Here is an 18,204-nt window from a genome sequence, read left to right on the forward strand (position 1 = left end):
CTTACTCTCTCTGCCTCTTCATTCTTTCACCAGAACTCTGACCTGCTTCAGACCTGGGGACTTTGCATTTGTTGTTCTCTCCGTCCTGAATGAACTTCCCTGAGATACCCGCTTGGTCCACTTGCTTACTACCTTCTGGTCTTTTCTCAAATGTCGCCTTTCCTGAGACCTTCTGTGCCCATCTTATCTAGTATGGTACACTCCATGACATTTGCTAACCCCTTCACCCCTTCTCTTCTCACTTTTTCTCTGAACACTCAGTAGCCTACTAAACATTTTATGATTTTTGTTTATTTTCTGTCTGCCAAGGATTAATGTCTTTATTTCCAGCCCTTAGAACAGTACCTGGTGCAGAGTAGGTTCGCGTTAGATATTAGTTGAATGCACTAGTAGGGGTAGGAAAAGAGGCAAATTGTGCTAGGAAAGTTCAGGTTGAAGAGTGGTTATATCTGGCTAGGCATAGGAGGCAGGGATAAGGCAAGAGCTGACTTTGAACTAGTTCTCAAGGGATGAGTGAGATTTAAACAGGTTTATCTGCTGCTGTGATTTCACAGAGGTCTGCATTTATTTTAGACAGATGTGTGACATGTTAAAGAGGTAGAAATGACAGGGTGGTGAGGCAGATGAAGTTGTTAAAGTGATGCCAGGTTTGAGTGCGAGTGATTTGGAAGGTGATGGCTCTACATGTGTTGAAGGCAGATGTTAAGTTTGGATGGGGCTTTGTACCTTTCAGGGTTCTTGATTGCAAGAAACATAAACCAGGCCTGGCTATGATAAGAAAAAAGGAAATTTTCTGGAGGAATTGGGGCTTACCGAGTTGATAGGAGGTGTCTTAGCGCTGTATGAAAAATACCACAAACTGGTGGCTTAGAAGCAACATTAATTTCTTACACTTCTGGAGGCTGGAAAGTCCAAAATCATGCGTGGCACTTGGCAGACTTGGTGTCTAGTGAGAGCCAGCCTCTTTGCTGATGACCATCTTCTCCCTGTAATTTTACATGGCAGAAGGTCCAGGCTAGCTCTCTGGCGTCTCTTTTATAAGGGTGCTAATCCCAATCCAGTCAACTCCACATACCATCACCTTGGGATTTAGGATTTCAATACCTGAATTTTGAGGGGATACAAACATTCAGACCCTATCAGGAGGTTTGCAGAATCAAGAGCTGGCCAATAGGAGCTACTGCCGAGGTCACGTAGCAGCAGCAACCTACTGTAATACCCCTGAACTGAATATTGCCCCTAGGTGTTTCCCAATACATTCGTCCATTTTCCTGCTAGTGGAAATCTGTTTCCAGATTTTTTTTTATTACAAAGTACTGTATGGGTGTATATATGTTATGGGTATATATGTGGGTTATATATGTATGAGGGGAATACACACACACATATACATATATGTACATGCACACACATACATGTTTTCTGGCACAAGCTTCTCCATGGAGCGAAATTGCCAGACTATCAGATATGTTCATACTCAACTCTGTGAGATGATACTAAATTGTTTCCAAAACGATTATTCCAATTTGCACCCCAACAAAATTGTATAAATGTCCATTTGCTCTATTTACCCACACTTCATATTTTTTACAAATTTTATTTAAAAATTTGCAGTATCATAAAGGTTACTCTTGTAAATTACTGTCGTGCTATGACTTTTGACAAATGTGTACAGCCACGTGTCCACCACCGTAATCAGGATGCAGAACAGTTCCGTCGCCCCAATACATTCCCTCCGCTCCCTCTTTTTAGCCACTCCCTTCTCCATTTCTGGGCTCTGGCATTTGTTGATCTGTTCTCCATCCCTATCATTTTGCCTTTTCCAGAAATGTCATGTAAATGGAATAATACAATATGAAGTTTCATGGGTCTGGTTTCTTTTCCTCAGCAAAGTACATTTGAGAGTCATCTATGCCGTTGCATATATCAGTACTTCATTTTTTTTGTTGTCTTTGGGAATAATTCCATCTAAACAATGTGTTTAAATAATTCCATTGTTTATATGGAATGATACCCAACACTTGGTTTGCCCATTTCCCAGTTGAGGATCATTTGGGTTGCTTCTGTGTTGGTAATTATGAATAAAGCTGGCGTTAACAATTGGGTACAGATTTTTGTGTGGACATGCTTCCATTTCTGAGGTAAATACCTAAAAGTGGGATTTCTTGGGTATATGCTCACTATATTTAACTTTATTAGAAACTCTAGAACTGTTTTGCAGAGTAGATTTGTGCTACACGTACGGTAACGAGAGTTCCAGTGGCTCTGCATCCTTGTCCGCACTTAGTGTTGCCATTTTAAAAAGTCATTCTAATAGATGCATGGTGGTACCTCACTGTGTGGTTTGTTGGCATTTCCCTGAAGACAAGTAATGTTGAGCATCTTTTCATGTGCTTATTTGCCGTTCATATTTCTTCTCACGCCAAGAGTTCTTAGATATGAGGCATAAAAGAAAATAATGTAGTAAACTGGACTTTAGAAAAATTAGTCATGTTTAGGTAGACATGAATGCTGTCTAATAGAGTGAAGAAATGTAGATTCTATTATCTGCATCAATTAAACATTTTGGTGGCATCACGTATCACCACAAGGAATGTATTCTCCTTTTCCTGGAGGATAGCAAAACATTAGAGCCTGAGGAATGAGAAAAAAAAGGTAGGTAGAATTGAGGGATGTAACAGGTTGAAGGACAGGAAAGTGTGACTCGAGAAGGCAGTCTCCGAGCTGGAAATCAGTGAGCTGGAGCCGAGTTTCAAGTGATTCCAATGCCTGTGAGGTGGCCCTGGCTGGGGGTAGAGATGATGATGCTTAAGGCTTAGAAGATCCAGGGCTCCAAGGCCAGAGGGGAAAAAGGTGAATCAGTAGAAGGATGAAGGAACCAAAGACATAGGCAGAGAATGAAATGTGCAGATTATGAAGCACTTGTTGGAACCATTGAGGAAGGGAGTATCTGCCACATGCGGACATGAACCCCAGATAATCTAGTCTATGTACCCTGCTTAACCCGTTCTTGTCTTCTCCAGGTGTTCTCTGTTTATAAATAGATTTTCATGGAATCAGTAACATATGAAGCATCGTTTCTAAGAATCCTTAATACTTTTCTCATTTTGGGCAGTATTCTATAGGGTGTAAATTTAAATCTCTCCTAAGACTGACTGTAGGGAACATAAAAAAATCGGCTTTTGACATCCAGATAGAACACAGTCACTGTGTTGTAGTCAGACACCTGCCATATCACAAAAGCTTTCCTCCCATTCTTACTGCCTTCAGCTGCCTGGTTTCCTCTTTTTTTAAGTTTATTTATTTATTTTGAAAGATAGAGAATGGGGAGAGAGAGAGAGAGAGAGAGAGAGAGAGAAAGAGAGAGCAGAGGAGGGGCAGAGAAAGAGGGAGAGAGAGAGAATCCCAGACAGCTTCTTTGCTGTTAGTGCAGAGCCCAAAGCTGGGCTTGATCCCACAAACTGTGAGATCATGACCGCCAAAATCAAGAGTCGGGTGCCCAGCCTACTGAGCCACTCTGGTGCCTCGGGTTTCATATTTTTCTTACAAGCCAGATGTCTGTGCATAAAATACTATTTATCACAATAATGTGATAAACTGTGATCCTCAGACATATAAACACCTAAATGAATCAGCCTGAAGATGCATTTAAAGATGTGTATTTTGTAAAATGTTTTTGATAGTTTCTTTTTTTTCACTTTCTGCTTTATCATCCTGAAGTAATATGTCAGAATGCATCCACAAGCTGATTCTGCATTGTATTCATGTGTTATTTTATAAAGTGAAGTTTATGTTGTATGATTGTCTTTGGTAATCATTATTTTTATCGGGGGGAGATGTCATCTCTCACGTGTTTGTCTGTGGTTTGTCTAGATCTCTGCCAGTTGGTGTGAAGGGGTACAATACATTGCCCTTGGGGGATTATAGCCTAGCTGAAGAGAAAGAAGAAATGCTCATAGCAGCCAAATTTAGTACCATAGGGTTTAGACATTAATTATACACTGTCATATCGTTTCTAATCATTTTGTGGGTGTTGGAGGCAGTTTATGAGCTGAAGAATCACTGAAGTGTTTGTGGAAGTTTGGTTGTGGAACTGTGATTTTTTAAATAACTTGGGGAAAGGAAGAAGAACATTGTAGGATGGAAAAACTGAAAAAGAAATACAGGGATGCGTACGCGCGCGTCTGTGTAGGTGTGTGTAGAGAACAAGTGAGGAAATAATGACCAAAGGGTTGGAAGAGGATTTGAGAATCTGGATATCGTAAAGAGTTGAAATACAAGTTCAGTGGGAAAGAAGGTGAAGAGAGAGAAGGCTGGATTCAAAGGAAGGATTTTATTGTTCAGGATTTCAGGAAGCAGTGATTTGTGTTGAAGAGGTCCCAGTTCAAGGTTATGTTTCCTTCATGGCTAACTTGCAGATTTACCCCCTTTAGAATGTCTTTCAGATTAAACTTAGCATTTTCTCTTTTTCTGAATGGTGCTTATGTTTGAGTGTACATTGACTTAGCATCCAGTGATTTCATATATGTTTATTTTATCTTCCCAAATAGATTTAAGTTATATCTTTTTTTCTTTTTTTTAGTTTTATTTTTTTTACTTTACATCCACATTAGTTAGCACATTAGTTAGCATATAGTGCATTACATGCACATTAGTTAGCATATAGTGCAACAATGATTTCAGGAGTAGATTCCTTAATGCCTCTTACCCATTTAGCCCATCCCCTTGCCACAACCCCACCAGTAACCCTCTGTTTGTTCTCCATATTTAAGAGAGACTGTATTTCTAATACTCTATACAACATAGGTTTACTTATTAATTGGGTGAAGTAATATGGATGAAATGAAAACTGTGATGTGGCGATGAGTATGACAACAAAGTAAATGATATTGTTGATGTGAGACCTGTTTCTTCCAGATAAAAATGTTTTTTCTTTGTGACCACGAAGATCACATCTTCCATTTACATGACTATTAAAATACGACAATATCTACAAGTAGTCGTAGGAATCTCAGCCAACAGCTTCCTCCTTCTCTTCCACATCTTCACACACCTTCTGGATCGCAGGCCTAAGCCCACCAACCTGATCATCTGTCACTTGGCATTTGTCCACATGATGAAACTCTTCACTGTGCTGTTGTCTACAGACCTGTTGGAAACACTAAACTTTCTGAACGATTTCAAATATAAGGCTTTATTTTGCATGAACAGAGTGACACGATGTCTGTCCATGAACGTCACCTGCCTCCTGAGCATCCTCCAGGCCTTCATCATCAGCACCAGCACCTCCTGGTCGGTCAGGTTTAAACATAAATGCACAAAATGCGTCTTCCGTCCTTTTATTGTCTTATGGTTTCTTAGTTTGTCTCTCAATAGTAAGTGCATCTTGTATACTGCTGCTTCTTCTAACATGACCCAGATCCATCTACTGCATGTCAGTAAATACTGCTCGGTTTCCCCCACACACTCCATCATCAGGGGCCGGCTTCTCATTTTGACATTACCCAGGGATGTTTTCTTTATAGGCGCCACGCTGCTCTCTAGTGCATATATGGTGATTCTCTTGTCCAGGCATCAGAGGCAGTGCCAGCAGCTACACAGCTCCAGCCTCTCCTCGAGGGTCTCCCCAGAGAGAAGGGCCACCCACACTATCCTGTTGTTGGTGAGTTTCTTTGTAGTCGTGTACTGGGTGGACATCATTATCTCCTCCTCTGCAACTGTGTTATGGAGATATGACCCAGTAATCCTGGATTTCCAGAAGCTTGTATCCAATGTGTATGCCGCTGTCAGTGCATTGGTGTTAATTTGTTTGGATAAAAGGATAAAAAATGTGTTTCAAAAATGTGGAAAAATTACAATCAATTTATAACTACTTATTCGTGAAATATTTATACCCCAAAACGATTATTTTTGCTTTAATTTCATGACAGATAAAATTTTGATAGCCAGATAAAGAATTCACAGGTGTTTTTATAGCTGAACTATTGTTCATTTTATGCTATTGGGGAAAGAATTAACAAGAAAACAATTGGGAAAAAATAATGTCTAGTTTCATTTTCCATACTGTGACACTTTCTCTTCCTCCTCCTTCCACATTTAGAGAAGATTGTGAAATAGTTGTCTTATCCTGATAATTCAGCATAATCTGACCTTAAAATCAGATAATTATTAAACATCCTTCTATCTACAACCTTAATTTTCATTGTCATATAACCTAATGTATTCATATCAGGGATAGGGAGATTTGGTTCTAGATACCTTAGGAATAGGAATAACTATTTTCTTACAAATCCTATTAACCCAATTGATTCAAGTTGAACCTGGCTCACTCCCCTTTCTTTTCTTTTCTTTTCTTTTTTTTAGATTTGTTTTTAGATTTTTAAAATCTAATTTCTTGTCACATTGGTTTCCATACAACACCTAGTGCTCATCCCAGCAAGTGCCCTCCTCCCTGCCCATCACCCACTTTCCCCTCTCCCCCACCCCCCATCTACCCTTAGTTTGTTCTCAATCCCTAAGAGTCTCTTATGGATTATATCTTCTAGATTAAATATAAAAGACTCTTGTTGAAATTTGAATCAGAAAACTTGCTTAGAGGTCACCTACTCCAAAACCCTCTGTAGTGGCCATTGACCTCTACCCAGAATGCTGTGCCTCCCACAGCTTCTATGTTCTTTTGCTTCTAAAGGCCTCTACCTGTGACTTTCTTCTGAAGGATGGCCAGGACTTGCACTACTGGAGCCGCTTTGCCCAGACACACAGGGCAGGAAGTGCCTGGGACTTTAGTGTTACGGTCCCACTCCTAGTCCCACCCTGCAACAGGGCATCTTGGCCAATGACTGACAGGTGTTGAGTATGACTCAAGTAGGGCAGTGTTGGAGCTTTTATATGTGTGACTGGAGCTCCCCTGGTCAGGGTTAGGCTGGGAGTTTACCTGAGATCACACCCTTGTTTGGATTTTTCCCTTTGTGACACCCCCAACCTTCGTCTTTCTTGGGAGCATTTGTACATGAATCTGCATCTTAAGGTTCTTTGGGAACGCTGACCTAAGGCATTCTCATTTTACTATGGGGAAAATGAGGCCTAATGTGGTTAATGTGCCTAGAGTCATGCACAGCCTAATTTTGGACCCAAATCTCTTGAGTCCATGTGTATGCTCTTTTAACTTCTTAGTAGTTCGAGGCATGCAATAGACATATAATAATTTACAAATAAGTGATGAGTGCTTTGTGTGCAAGGCATTTTACTGGCTACGAAAGGTGGCATGAATTTGAGATGTAATTCTTGCCTTCCAGAAGCTTAAAAAAGAAGGGCAGTTAGATTGCTATTGGAATCCAGAAGAACCAGGGATGGGGGTATCATGCGTGATTCAAGCAGGCAAAGAGAGGGAGACAGATTCAAAAATGGTGTGTGATATCTGGATTGGGGCTGAGAGGGTTAGGTTTATTTTTATTTATTTATTTATTTTTCAGTATATGAAGTTTATTGTCAAATTGGTTTTCATACAACACCCAGTGCTCATCCCAAAAGGTGCCCTCCTCAATACCCATCACCCACCCTCCCCTCCCACCCACCCCCCATCAACCCTCAGTTTGTTCTCAGTTTTTAAGAGTCTGTTATGCTTTGGCTCTCTCCCACTCTAGCCTTTTTTTTTTTTTTCCTTCTCCTCCCCCATGGGTTTCTGTTAAGTTTCTCAGGATCCACATAAGAGTGAAAACATATGGTATCTGTCTTTCTCTGTATGGCTTATTTCGCTTAGCATCACACTCTCCAGTTCCATCCACGTTGCTACAAAGGGCCATATTTCGTTCTTTCTCATTGCCACGTAGTACTCCATTGTGTATATAAACCACAATTTCTTTATCCATTCATCAGTTGATGGACATTTAGGGTCTTTCCATAATTTGGCTATTGTCGAGAGTGCTGCTATAAACATTGGGGTACAAGTGCCCCTATGCATCAGTACTCCTGTATCCCTTGGGTAAATTCCTAGCAGTGCTATTGCTGGGTCATAGGTTAGGTCTATTCTTAATTTTCTGAGGAACCTACACACTGTTTTCCAGAGCGGCTGCACCAGTTTGCATTCCCACCAACAGTGTAAGAGGGTTCCCATTTCTCCACCTCCTCTCCAGCATCTATAGTCTCCTGATGTGTTCATTTTGGCCACTCTGACTGGCGTGAGGTGATATCTGAGTGTGGTTTTGATTTGTAATTCCCTGATGAGGAGCGACGTTGAGCATCTTTTCATGTGCCTGTTGGCCATCCGGATGTCTTCTTTAGAGAAGTGTCTATTCATGTTTTCTGCCCATTTCTTCACTGGGTTATTTGTTTTTCGGGTGTGGAGTTTGGTGAGCTCTTTATAGATTTTGGATACTAGCCCTTTGTCCGATATGTCATTTGCAAATATCTTTTCCCATTCCGTTGGTTGCCTTTTAGTTTTGTTGGTTGTTACCTTTGCTGTGCAGAAGCTTTTTATCTTCATAAGGTCCCAGTAGTTTATTTTTGCTTTTAATTCCCTTGCCTTTGGGGATGTGTCAAGTAAGAAATTGCTGCGGCTGAGGTCGGAGAGGTCTTTTCCTGCTTTCTCCTCTAGGGTTTTGATGGTTTCCTGTCTCACATTCAGGTCCTTTATCCATTTTGAGTTTATTTTTGTGAATGGTGTGAGAAAGTGGTCTAGTTTCAACCTTCTGCATGTTGCTGTCCAGTTCTCCCAGCACCATTTGTTAAAGAGACTGTCTTTTTTCCATTGGATATTCTTTCCTGCTTTGTCAAAGATGAGTTGGCCATATGTTTGTGGGTCTAGTTCTGGGGTTTCTATTCTATTCCATTGGTCTATGTGTCTGTTTTTGTGCCAATACCATGCTGTCTTGATGATTACAGCTTTGTAGTAGAGGCTAAAGTCTGGGATTGTGATGCCTCCTGCTTTGGTCTTCTTCTTCAAAATTACTTTGGCTATTCGGGGCCTTTTGTGGTTCCATATGAGGGTTAGGTTTAAACAAAAGTCTATTTCGAAGTTGTTGACATTTTCAAACTTGATATAGTTTGCTTCTTTTTGTGTCCTACCATTTTCACCCATCATTGGGGACATTTCCATATTATCATAAAATGGCCTTCAAAATCACATTTTAATGAGTTTCACTAACTTGTATAAGTGTATTCAATATATTTACTGAAACTTCTGTTATTGAATGTTTAGATTTCCCTAAGTTTCTGATTATGGAATGATACTGCAGTGAAGATCTTTGCACATAAACATTTGCTTACATTTCTGAGAGTATTTGCCAAGGATAAATTACTGGAAATACAATTATTGGGGTAACTTTCTTGTGCATTTCTTTTTTTTTTTTAAATTTTTTTTTTCAACGTTTATTTATTTTTGGGACAGAGAGAGACAGAGCATGAACGGGGGAGGGGCAGAGAGAGAGGGAGACACAGCATCGGAAACAGGCTCCAGGCTCTGAGCCATCAGCCCAGAGCCCGACGCGGGGCTCAAACTCACGGACCTTGAGATCGTGACCTGGCTGAAGTCGGACGCTTAACCGACTGCGCCACCCAGGCGCCCCTCTTGTGCATTTCTGAGACATACTGCGCAATTGCTTTCCAGAAAAGATTTACTGTGCCAGCATATCGCTTCTCAGTGGCACAGGGCTTGTTGCTTCTCCTGAAGTTCTCTAGTCGTTCATTGATTTATTTGTTAATGTACAAAGTATTTGTTGAGCACCCACTAGGCAGGAGACCGCAGACAGTACCAGATGGCACATCATTGTCATTTAGAATTTCTTAGTTTTCGTTTACCATTTTTTCCCTCTTCCATTCACAGTATTCAAATTTTGCTTTGTCTCTGCCTTGCTAGACCCATGGCCCCATGGGTTTCCTTTTTGAATTATTTTCTTAGTTCTAACCAGGAGTTATTTTATTTCATTCTTTGTTGTTCTTTTACTTTTGTTCTTTGCTAGCATTCCATTATTGATCAGGGTCACAGTATCTTCTCATATCTCCCTTCATGCTTTCTGTTCCCAGTGGCTTTTTTCCCTGTTGTTTTATTTGATTTCTATCTTTCATTGCAAACACTTTCCTTAACTGCCTGGCATGCTTTATCTAGTCACATTTAAGAATGGGGCATAAATAATCACTGTAGAAATAATTAGAGGCTTAAACTTATGCCATGCCTTGTTTGTGTTTACATTTAATTCTCACAACAATCCCATAATATAAATTCTGTGATTATTCCCATTTTATAGATGAGGCATGAGAGGTTAATAACTTACCAGAGGCCTCTCAGCCAATAGCCAGCACAGTTAGGTTTCTGGCCTAGAGAATGGAGATCCATAGTCAATGTCCATAACCACCACACCATAATACCTGCTTACCACTGTTACGCATGAGGGCTCCAGGTCAGGCAGGTACTTCATCTTTTGTCCTGGTTTTATGAGACAGTCCCTCATACAGGTCCTGCCTGCCAACCAGGGTTCTGGGATCTGAATGGGAAAGAAGGCTAAGAATCTCTATGTTTAGTACATGAAATTTCCCTTATTCAAATTCCTCTACTTTCATTTTTTTTTTAATGTTTATTTATTTTTGACAGAGAGAGACAGAACATGAGCGGGGGAGGGGTAGAGGCAGAGGGAGACACAGAATCCAGAGCAGGCTCCAGGCCCTGAGCTGTCAGCACAGAGCCTGACGCAGGGCTCGAACTCATGGACAGTGAGACCATGACCTGAGCCGAAGTCGGACGCTCAACCGACTGAGCCACCCAGGTGCCCCATAGTCCGCTGCTTTCATAAGAGGTCTTGCCTTCAACTGGCCTGCTGCCACCCATTCCAGAAGCTTGCTGGTTTACCCTCACAAGAGAACAGGTCTCTGAGTTTCTGAAGAGGTGGGGAAGGGCCCGTGGCCTGACTGTGCAGAGTATGGAGGACATCTGGGAATGTAACCTACTACTTTGTTTTTTATTGAAGTATAATTAACATACAGTGTGATATTAGTTTCAGATGTATAATACAATGATTCAACAACTGTATATATTACCAAGTGTCCACCAATGGATGAATGGATAAAGATGTGGGGTGGGTATATATTAATATATATATCTTTATTTATTCCTTATCACAACATCCCAATTGAAAAACAGGTGTAATATTGCTGTCCAGTGTCTGTATTCATTCATCAGGTTTTCACTAGGTGCCTCCTGTATGTTTGATGCTGTGCAGGTGCCAGGGATATGATGGTGAAGAAAGCAGACAGGGACTCTGCCTGCAAATATAAATATAAATATATATATTAATATATTATATATATAATTATTGTATATATTATATATAATTAAATACATAACATATATTACATATTATAATATATTAAATATATTATAGATGTTTATAAATATAAATATAAATATAAATACATATATATATTACTCAGCCATAAAAAAGAATGAGATCTTGGAGCACCTGGGTGGCTCAGTTGGTTGAGCATCCAACTTTGGCTCGGGTCATGATCTTGCGGTTTGTGAGTTCGAGCCCCATTTCAGGCTTGCTCATGTCCACACGGATCCTGGAGCCTGCTTCAGATCTTCTGTCCCTCTCTTTCTGCCCCTCCCTTGCTTATGTTCTTTCAAAAATAAAAATAAAAAACATTTAAAAAAAATGACATCTTGAAATTTACAGCAACATGGATGGATCTAGATGGTATGATGCTAAGTGAAATAAATCAGACTAAGAAAGACAAATACCATGTGATTTTCATTCATAGGTGGAATTTAAGAAACAATTATTTAAAAAAATAGCTTTGAGATACAGTTCACCCATTGACGCTATTAAGCTAAGTACTTTTTAGTATGTTCACAGAGTTGTGTAAATATCACCATGATACTTTTTAGACATTTTTGGAAAACAAAATCCTGTACCTGTTAGGAGTCACTCCCCATTCTCCTCCACCTGCCCAGCCCCTGGCACCCCCTAACCTACTTTCTGTCTCTGTGGATTTGCCAATATATTCTGGACCCTTAATATCAATGGAATCATGTAACATGTGACCTTTGGTGAGTGGTTTTTGTAACTTGTAATAATGTTTTTGAGGTTCACCCATGTTGTAGCCTGTGTCAGCGTTTCATTCCTTTTTATGACCAAATAATATTGCATTGCACAGTTCTATCACATCCTGTTTTTTCATTCATCAGCTGTCAGACATTTGAGTTGTTTAGGCTTTTTGGCTCTTATAAAAATGCTGCTGTCAGCATTCATGCACAAGCTTTTGTGTGGATCTAGGTTTTCACTTCTCTTGGGAGTGGATTGCTTGGTCATACCATGACTGTGTTCAGCTGTTTGAGGAACGGTCCCATCGTTTTTCAAGGTACCTGCAACATTTTACATTGACTGTGCATGAGGGTTCTATCTGCTTCTTTTTAAAAAAATTTTTTAACATGTATTCATTCTTCAAAGACAGAGACAGAGCATGAAAGGGGGGGAGGGGCAGAGAGAGAGGGAGACACAGAATCAGAAGCAGGCTCCAGGCTCCGAGCTGTCAGCACAGAGCCAGACATGGGGCTCGAAACCACAAACCGTGAGATCATGACATGAGCTGAAGTCGGATGCTTAACCGACTGAGCCACCCAGGCGCCCCTCTATCTGCTTCTTAAAGCAGCTTTCTAGCAGTGTTTAAGCACTGCCTTCCATGTCGCCACCTGGAGTCACTAGGAATCTGTGATGTGTTTCACCTGTTCTCACTGCTGGCTTCACACACGGGTATATGGGTTTCCACTCATCTCTGGGCTTTCACCTCTCCAAAATAGTGTGCTATGGGCTCTTCCCCATTCTCTTTTATCCTTGGGGACCTACACTATTTTCTTCTTTATTCATTTGTTCTCATTTTAATGACGTTTCAGGATGTATTAGAGGTAACCACATGTGTTCAACCTAGCAGTTTAAACTGGAAATGCCTTCAGTTTCTTCTCTTCCTTTTAAATTCATATAAATTTTAATGCATCTTATTTAACACAACATTTAGAATATAATCCCATTAAATTTTTTAAAAATATTTATTTATTTATTTTTGAGACAGAGAGAGACAGAGACAGAGCATGAATGGGGGAGGGTCAGAGAGAGAGGGAGACACAGAATCCGAAGCAGACTCCAGGCTCTGAGGTGTCAGCACAGAGCCCGACGCGGGGCTTGAACTCCCGGACTGTGAGATCATGACCTGAGCTGAAGTCGGATGCTTAACCGACTGAGCCACCCACGTGCCCCAAATATAATCCCATTTTATAAGGAGGTCTTTATCACTCTATCTTTTCCTGTTTGTTTTCCTATCTCTTTTTTTCTCTCTCTAATCTACGTACATCCCTACCCATCTCTCTGTCCCATCTCTACAGTCATAGAAGTTTGGCATATTGTTCACTAAGTTTAACAATGTTTATTTTTGTTTGATATGATTTGGAGTAAGTCTTTGCTTTTTGATACTTTTCTCTATGGCTTATCTTTTTTATTTTTTTAAAAAGAGTTTCTTTTTAAAATTTTTTTAAATTTTATTTTATTTTAGAGAGACAGAGGGGACGTGAGTAGGGGAGAGGGACAGAGGGAGAGAGAAAGAGAATCCCAAGCAGGCTCCATGGTCAGTGTGGAGCCCAATGCGGGGCTCGATCCCATGACCCTGGGATCATGACCTGAGCTGAAATCAAGAGTCGGATGCTCAACCGACTGGGCCGTTCGTGTGCCCCGCTATTGCTTATCTTGAAAAAACATAGTAAGCATGGATGAATTTTATAAAAAATGATAAAAATCATTATGTAAAAGAATCTAAAACTTGGTGTCCTGGAAGTTAAGGCAGTAGGATGCCTCAAAGAGAGCACAAATAACAACATCAAATAGAGTAGAGAAATTGAAGAGGGTGAAGACTGAGAAACAATCATTATTTCTCCAATTGTAGGCTCTGGATCCTTGTTTTCAAATGGCACCTTTCATTTTGGTCTCACAGGGCAGGGCGTGTATACTGCACATACACCATGTCACGCTTAATAAGTAACAGGATAAGTAGTATCTCTAAAGACTCATATTCAGCTATCTCTGAGGTTAAGGAAAACTGCACTTATAAAAATAAAGCTATGATTTGGCCTAATTTCTCAGAATGGCATAAAAATCACATAAGAAACATTTTCTTTTTAAATTTTTTTTTTTCAACGTTTATTTATTTTTGGGACAGAGAGAGACAGAGCATGAACGGGGGAGGGGCAGACAGAGAGGGAGACACAGAATCGGAAACAGGCTCCAGGCTCTGAGCCATCAGCCCAGAGCCCGACGTGGGGCTCAAACTCACGGACCGCGAGATCGTGACCTGGCTGAAGTCGGACGCTTAACCGACTGCGCCACCCAGGCGCCCCAAGAAACATTTTCAAGTAAAACCTGTTACATAATGTGTTTCTTGGTCTGCCAGTATGACGAATGCCATTGTGAATGTGCATGCCTTGAACATACTGGATCCAGAGATAAATGTTTCTGAGGTGGAGAAATTCAGTGTCACCCCCTCAGGAAACCCTCAGTATCAAGGGCCGGGTAAAATGGAGCTCAACAGAAGAAGGAAACAAACCAGAACGGGCACTCTTGTTAAGCAGCGACTTTACCTCTCAGACTGGGCTTGCGTAGGATCACACCTCACCAGTTTTGAGCCCTGAGCTTAGGAAAGCAAAATAACTTTGTCACCACCTAGCTGAAAGTCACAGGGAAAAATTCATTGCTATGCATAGAGGCCTGAAATCCAAATCCTAGTATTGCTCACCCTGAGGAAGAGCAGACTCACTTCTCTGCTTACTCCCTTTTTCTTTATATGCTTTTAATTGTGGGCTTTGTCACCACTTCATTCTATTCTAATTCCAATGATTTTCTAGACATCAGTAAATTGTCATCTACAATAGTGCAGAAAGGATGGTCTAGGATCCACTAGCATCCACTTCGCTTGGGATCTTTCAGAAATGACTATCATTAGGGGCGCCTGGGTGCTCAGTCGGTTAAACGTCCCACTTCATCTCAGGTCATGATCTCACAGCTCGTGAGTTCGAGCCCCGCCTTGGGCTCTGTGATGACTGCTCAGAACCTAGAGCTTGCTTCCGATTCTGTGTCTCCCTCTCTCTCTGCCCCTCCCCTGCTCGCACTTTCTGTCTGTCTCTCTCTCAAAAGTAAATATACATGAATTTAAAAAAAAATTAAAAAAAAGAAATGACTATTGTTAGCCTCACCCCAGGCTTACTGAATCAGAATCTCTGGGGTAGGGCCTCCGAATATGCATGTCTATTAGTTCTCTAGGTATGGACTAAAAGTCTACCAGATATTATTTGGGATAACTGGTGAAAATCATTTTCTCAATAGCGGTGGGAGACAATTCTTCATGGGTCTCTTATTTTTGCACATCTCGTGAGTAGAGGCACTGTTTGGCCTTTGTTCTGGACTCTCTTTCCGAGGATGTCTGTACAGCAAACCTCCTTGGAAGATACAGATCACAGCCCTTTGGAGAAGAAGGCAGATTTGCTTACTGTCCAGTAGAATAAAAATATTTTCTCCCATTGGGACAAAGAGCAGGCATGCTGGCTTCCCATTATAAAAGACTCAGGTTCCCTAAGCTTGGGGATCCTCATCTGTGGTGCATACCCACTGCAGACAAGGATCCATTGGAGCCCTTCTGTGTCACCCCGTGGGTCACGTGGGTAAGAGGAATTGACACAAACTTGAGACTCATGCGGCAGGCTGTACTGTGGGTAATAAAGTCCTTTGTGCTTTGATCCGGGGTTCTCCTGCCTTCTGTCAGCACCTGTGAAACTGGCAGGTTAATTTGTCAGCTTGAAAGTAGGTTACCTCAGACCATTCTCAGACCATAATCTCAGACCATTCTCAGTTCTCAGTAAATGGGTCCTTACTGACCTAATGTGGAACAAGGTATTTTTGGTTTTAGAAATTATTGCTTTAGGTTAGAGTATAGAATTTCTAGGCATTCCCTATGGAAATATAAGATTATCTGGAAAGTATGGTGTTAGCCATTCATTTTATCAGATGAACTAGCAGGTCTTGAGAAAATGAAAGATGGCTTTAAAGAATTGAAAAGTGGACGTATCTTGAATAGAGACACAAGGGAGATGGTCAGGCTCCAAGGGATTGCCCCATAGTGGGAAAGGCCCAGAAGATACACTTTCATGCTCTGAAATTTTGCCTGGAGCCTCCTCTGCCAGCTTCCATCTCAGCTGGACACACAATGCACACTGATTTCCTATAATTCCCTTTCTCATTCACAGTGAATCAAGGGCATCTGCTGGCAACGCTGTGGATTCTGTTGTTTGCAAACAGCAAGTAAACATCATCCATTGTCTGGGCTTTTTGGAATGGAAGTTGTTATAACATGGGCACTAAGAAGGTTTACTACGCAGTGAGACAAGAAGAACGGGAAAAGAGGCTGAGAAAAACCACGAAGAGGACAAAAGGGGAATTTCTGTGATTACTGATTTGTGCTGAAGCCAAATTGACCCAAATCCATTCTTGGGAATCCCTTCACTTTGATAAGTCCACATATGAAATGACACACAAGCGGTAAAGAAATATTTCTTATAAAGCATAAATCAGATACTTAAGTTAGGAAGCACAGTCCTAGTGACCTGGAATGGAGTTTCTGGGTCATTATACATTTCAGTTAACTGAGGACTTTAAATATGGAGACCATAATTTTTGCATCCCAAATTGGGACATACGGTCTGACAAACACATGTCTATTTATACAGTGATAGAAAATGTGAAACTGAGATGGTCCTGGAAAAGCCAGAATGGTCATGATACAGTGAAATCATACACATTTTAACAATGTTACAATTATTAGTTGACGAAATACACTTAATACAGATTATGTGTCTGTTGAATCAATGACCTCAGGGTCATATGAACACCAATGAAAACATTTTTAATATTAGGCTATTTTAATTGATATCTAGTTTGGACAAATGGTACTTAGGTGGATACAGGTTTGGGTTTGGGTTTTGGTTCTTTGGTTTAACTGTGGTCGTACTTCTTTCTGAATGGTTCTCTGAGAAATGATGAAGATTTTCATTCCAAAGCTTTCTATCACGTCTGAGGGCTTAGTTGCGAATTCATTTCTGATTTGAAGTCTTGTTTCATATGGATTTCCAAAGTGACTGAAATAGTGATAATAGTAATAGCAAAAAGAAAATAGTACCGTCCGTGAAAGGAGAGATGGAGCCATCCTGTCTACATATTCTCTCTTCATCTTGTTAGTACTTCGCATTACAGAGCGTTCATGTCTACCAATTATACCAACATCTCCCAGGGCCCTCTCATTAGTGAAATGGAGGCACCTTTGCTCACCTACATTGGTTCAAATGGACATGAGCTTTGTTTGTTCTCTTAGGCCTGAATACCATTTTTTTTTACATTTAAAAATGAGGTTTTGAAGGTAAGTAACGCCTCTTGTTTGCACATAGGCTAGTTATATGAACATTATAAAATGGCCACTCTCTGTTTCCTTACTTGGTAAGTTTATTTCCCGGTGGTCTTATATTTTTCAAAGCAGTATTTCACTAAATCTTGGTTACTTCCCATGTACCTCATTCAGTAAACTTTTGTTGAACTCTCAGACTCAGTCACATCTGTCATAATATCTCTTAAAATTTTTTTAAATGTTTATTTATTTTTGAGAGAGAGAGAGAGAGAGAGAGCCACCCAGGCACCCCATAATATCTCTTTTAATGTCAAAATGAACTTTCTTAGGTGGGTATTATTAATCTCCTTTACAGATGGGGAGCCCTGGGCTTGCACAATTTGGTATATGGTTCCAGGTCATGCTTGTCCAAGGTCATAGAGTCAGGAGAATCAAGATAAGAATTAAAATATTTTCACCTGTCTTCTGTTTGTTCCAAAAGATCAGAGGGCCTTCTTATGAACGGAATGAGACTATCCCTCCGTGAGTTGGCCAAGAAAAAACAGGAACACATTAAACAATTCAAGATACTCAATATCTGTTTGTATCAAAAGATTGGCCTAGCAAGTGTTAAGGGGTGAAGTCCATGTGGGCTGTGGTAATTAGAGATGGGGTCTGGCTAAGTGCATAGAAAAGACGAAAAGGGAGGCTTGCTTGACTGAAAGAAAAGCATCGGCAAATAGGTTGAGTTACTGTTGGGCACGTGATTTGTGGACAAATTAAACGTCTTCCAGACATGAA

The 18,204-nt window shown here is 40.6% G+C and overlaps 1 protein-coding gene across 1 annotated transcript; it reads left to right on the top strand.

The window, feature by feature from the left end:
- Positions 1-4,966: 4,966 nt before the first annotated feature.
- On the top strand, positions 4,967-5,869 carry LOC124509593 (vomeronasal type-1 receptor 90). The gene has a single exon (XM_047076328.1). The coding sequence runs from the start codon at positions 4,967-4,969 to the stop codon at positions 5,867-5,869; it is 903 nt and encodes a 300-aa protein (XP_046932284.1).
- Positions 5,870-18,204: the final 12,335 nt, after the last annotated feature.

This window comes from Lynx rufus, unplaced genomic scaffold (genome assembly GCF_022079265.1).
Source record: "Lynx rufus isolate CCGP_SWC_20201006 ecotype Redwood Valley unplaced genomic scaffold, mLynRuf1.p SCAF_14, whole genome shotgun sequence".
NCBI lineage: Eukaryota > Metazoa > Chordata > Mammalia > Carnivora > Felidae > Lynx > Lynx rufus.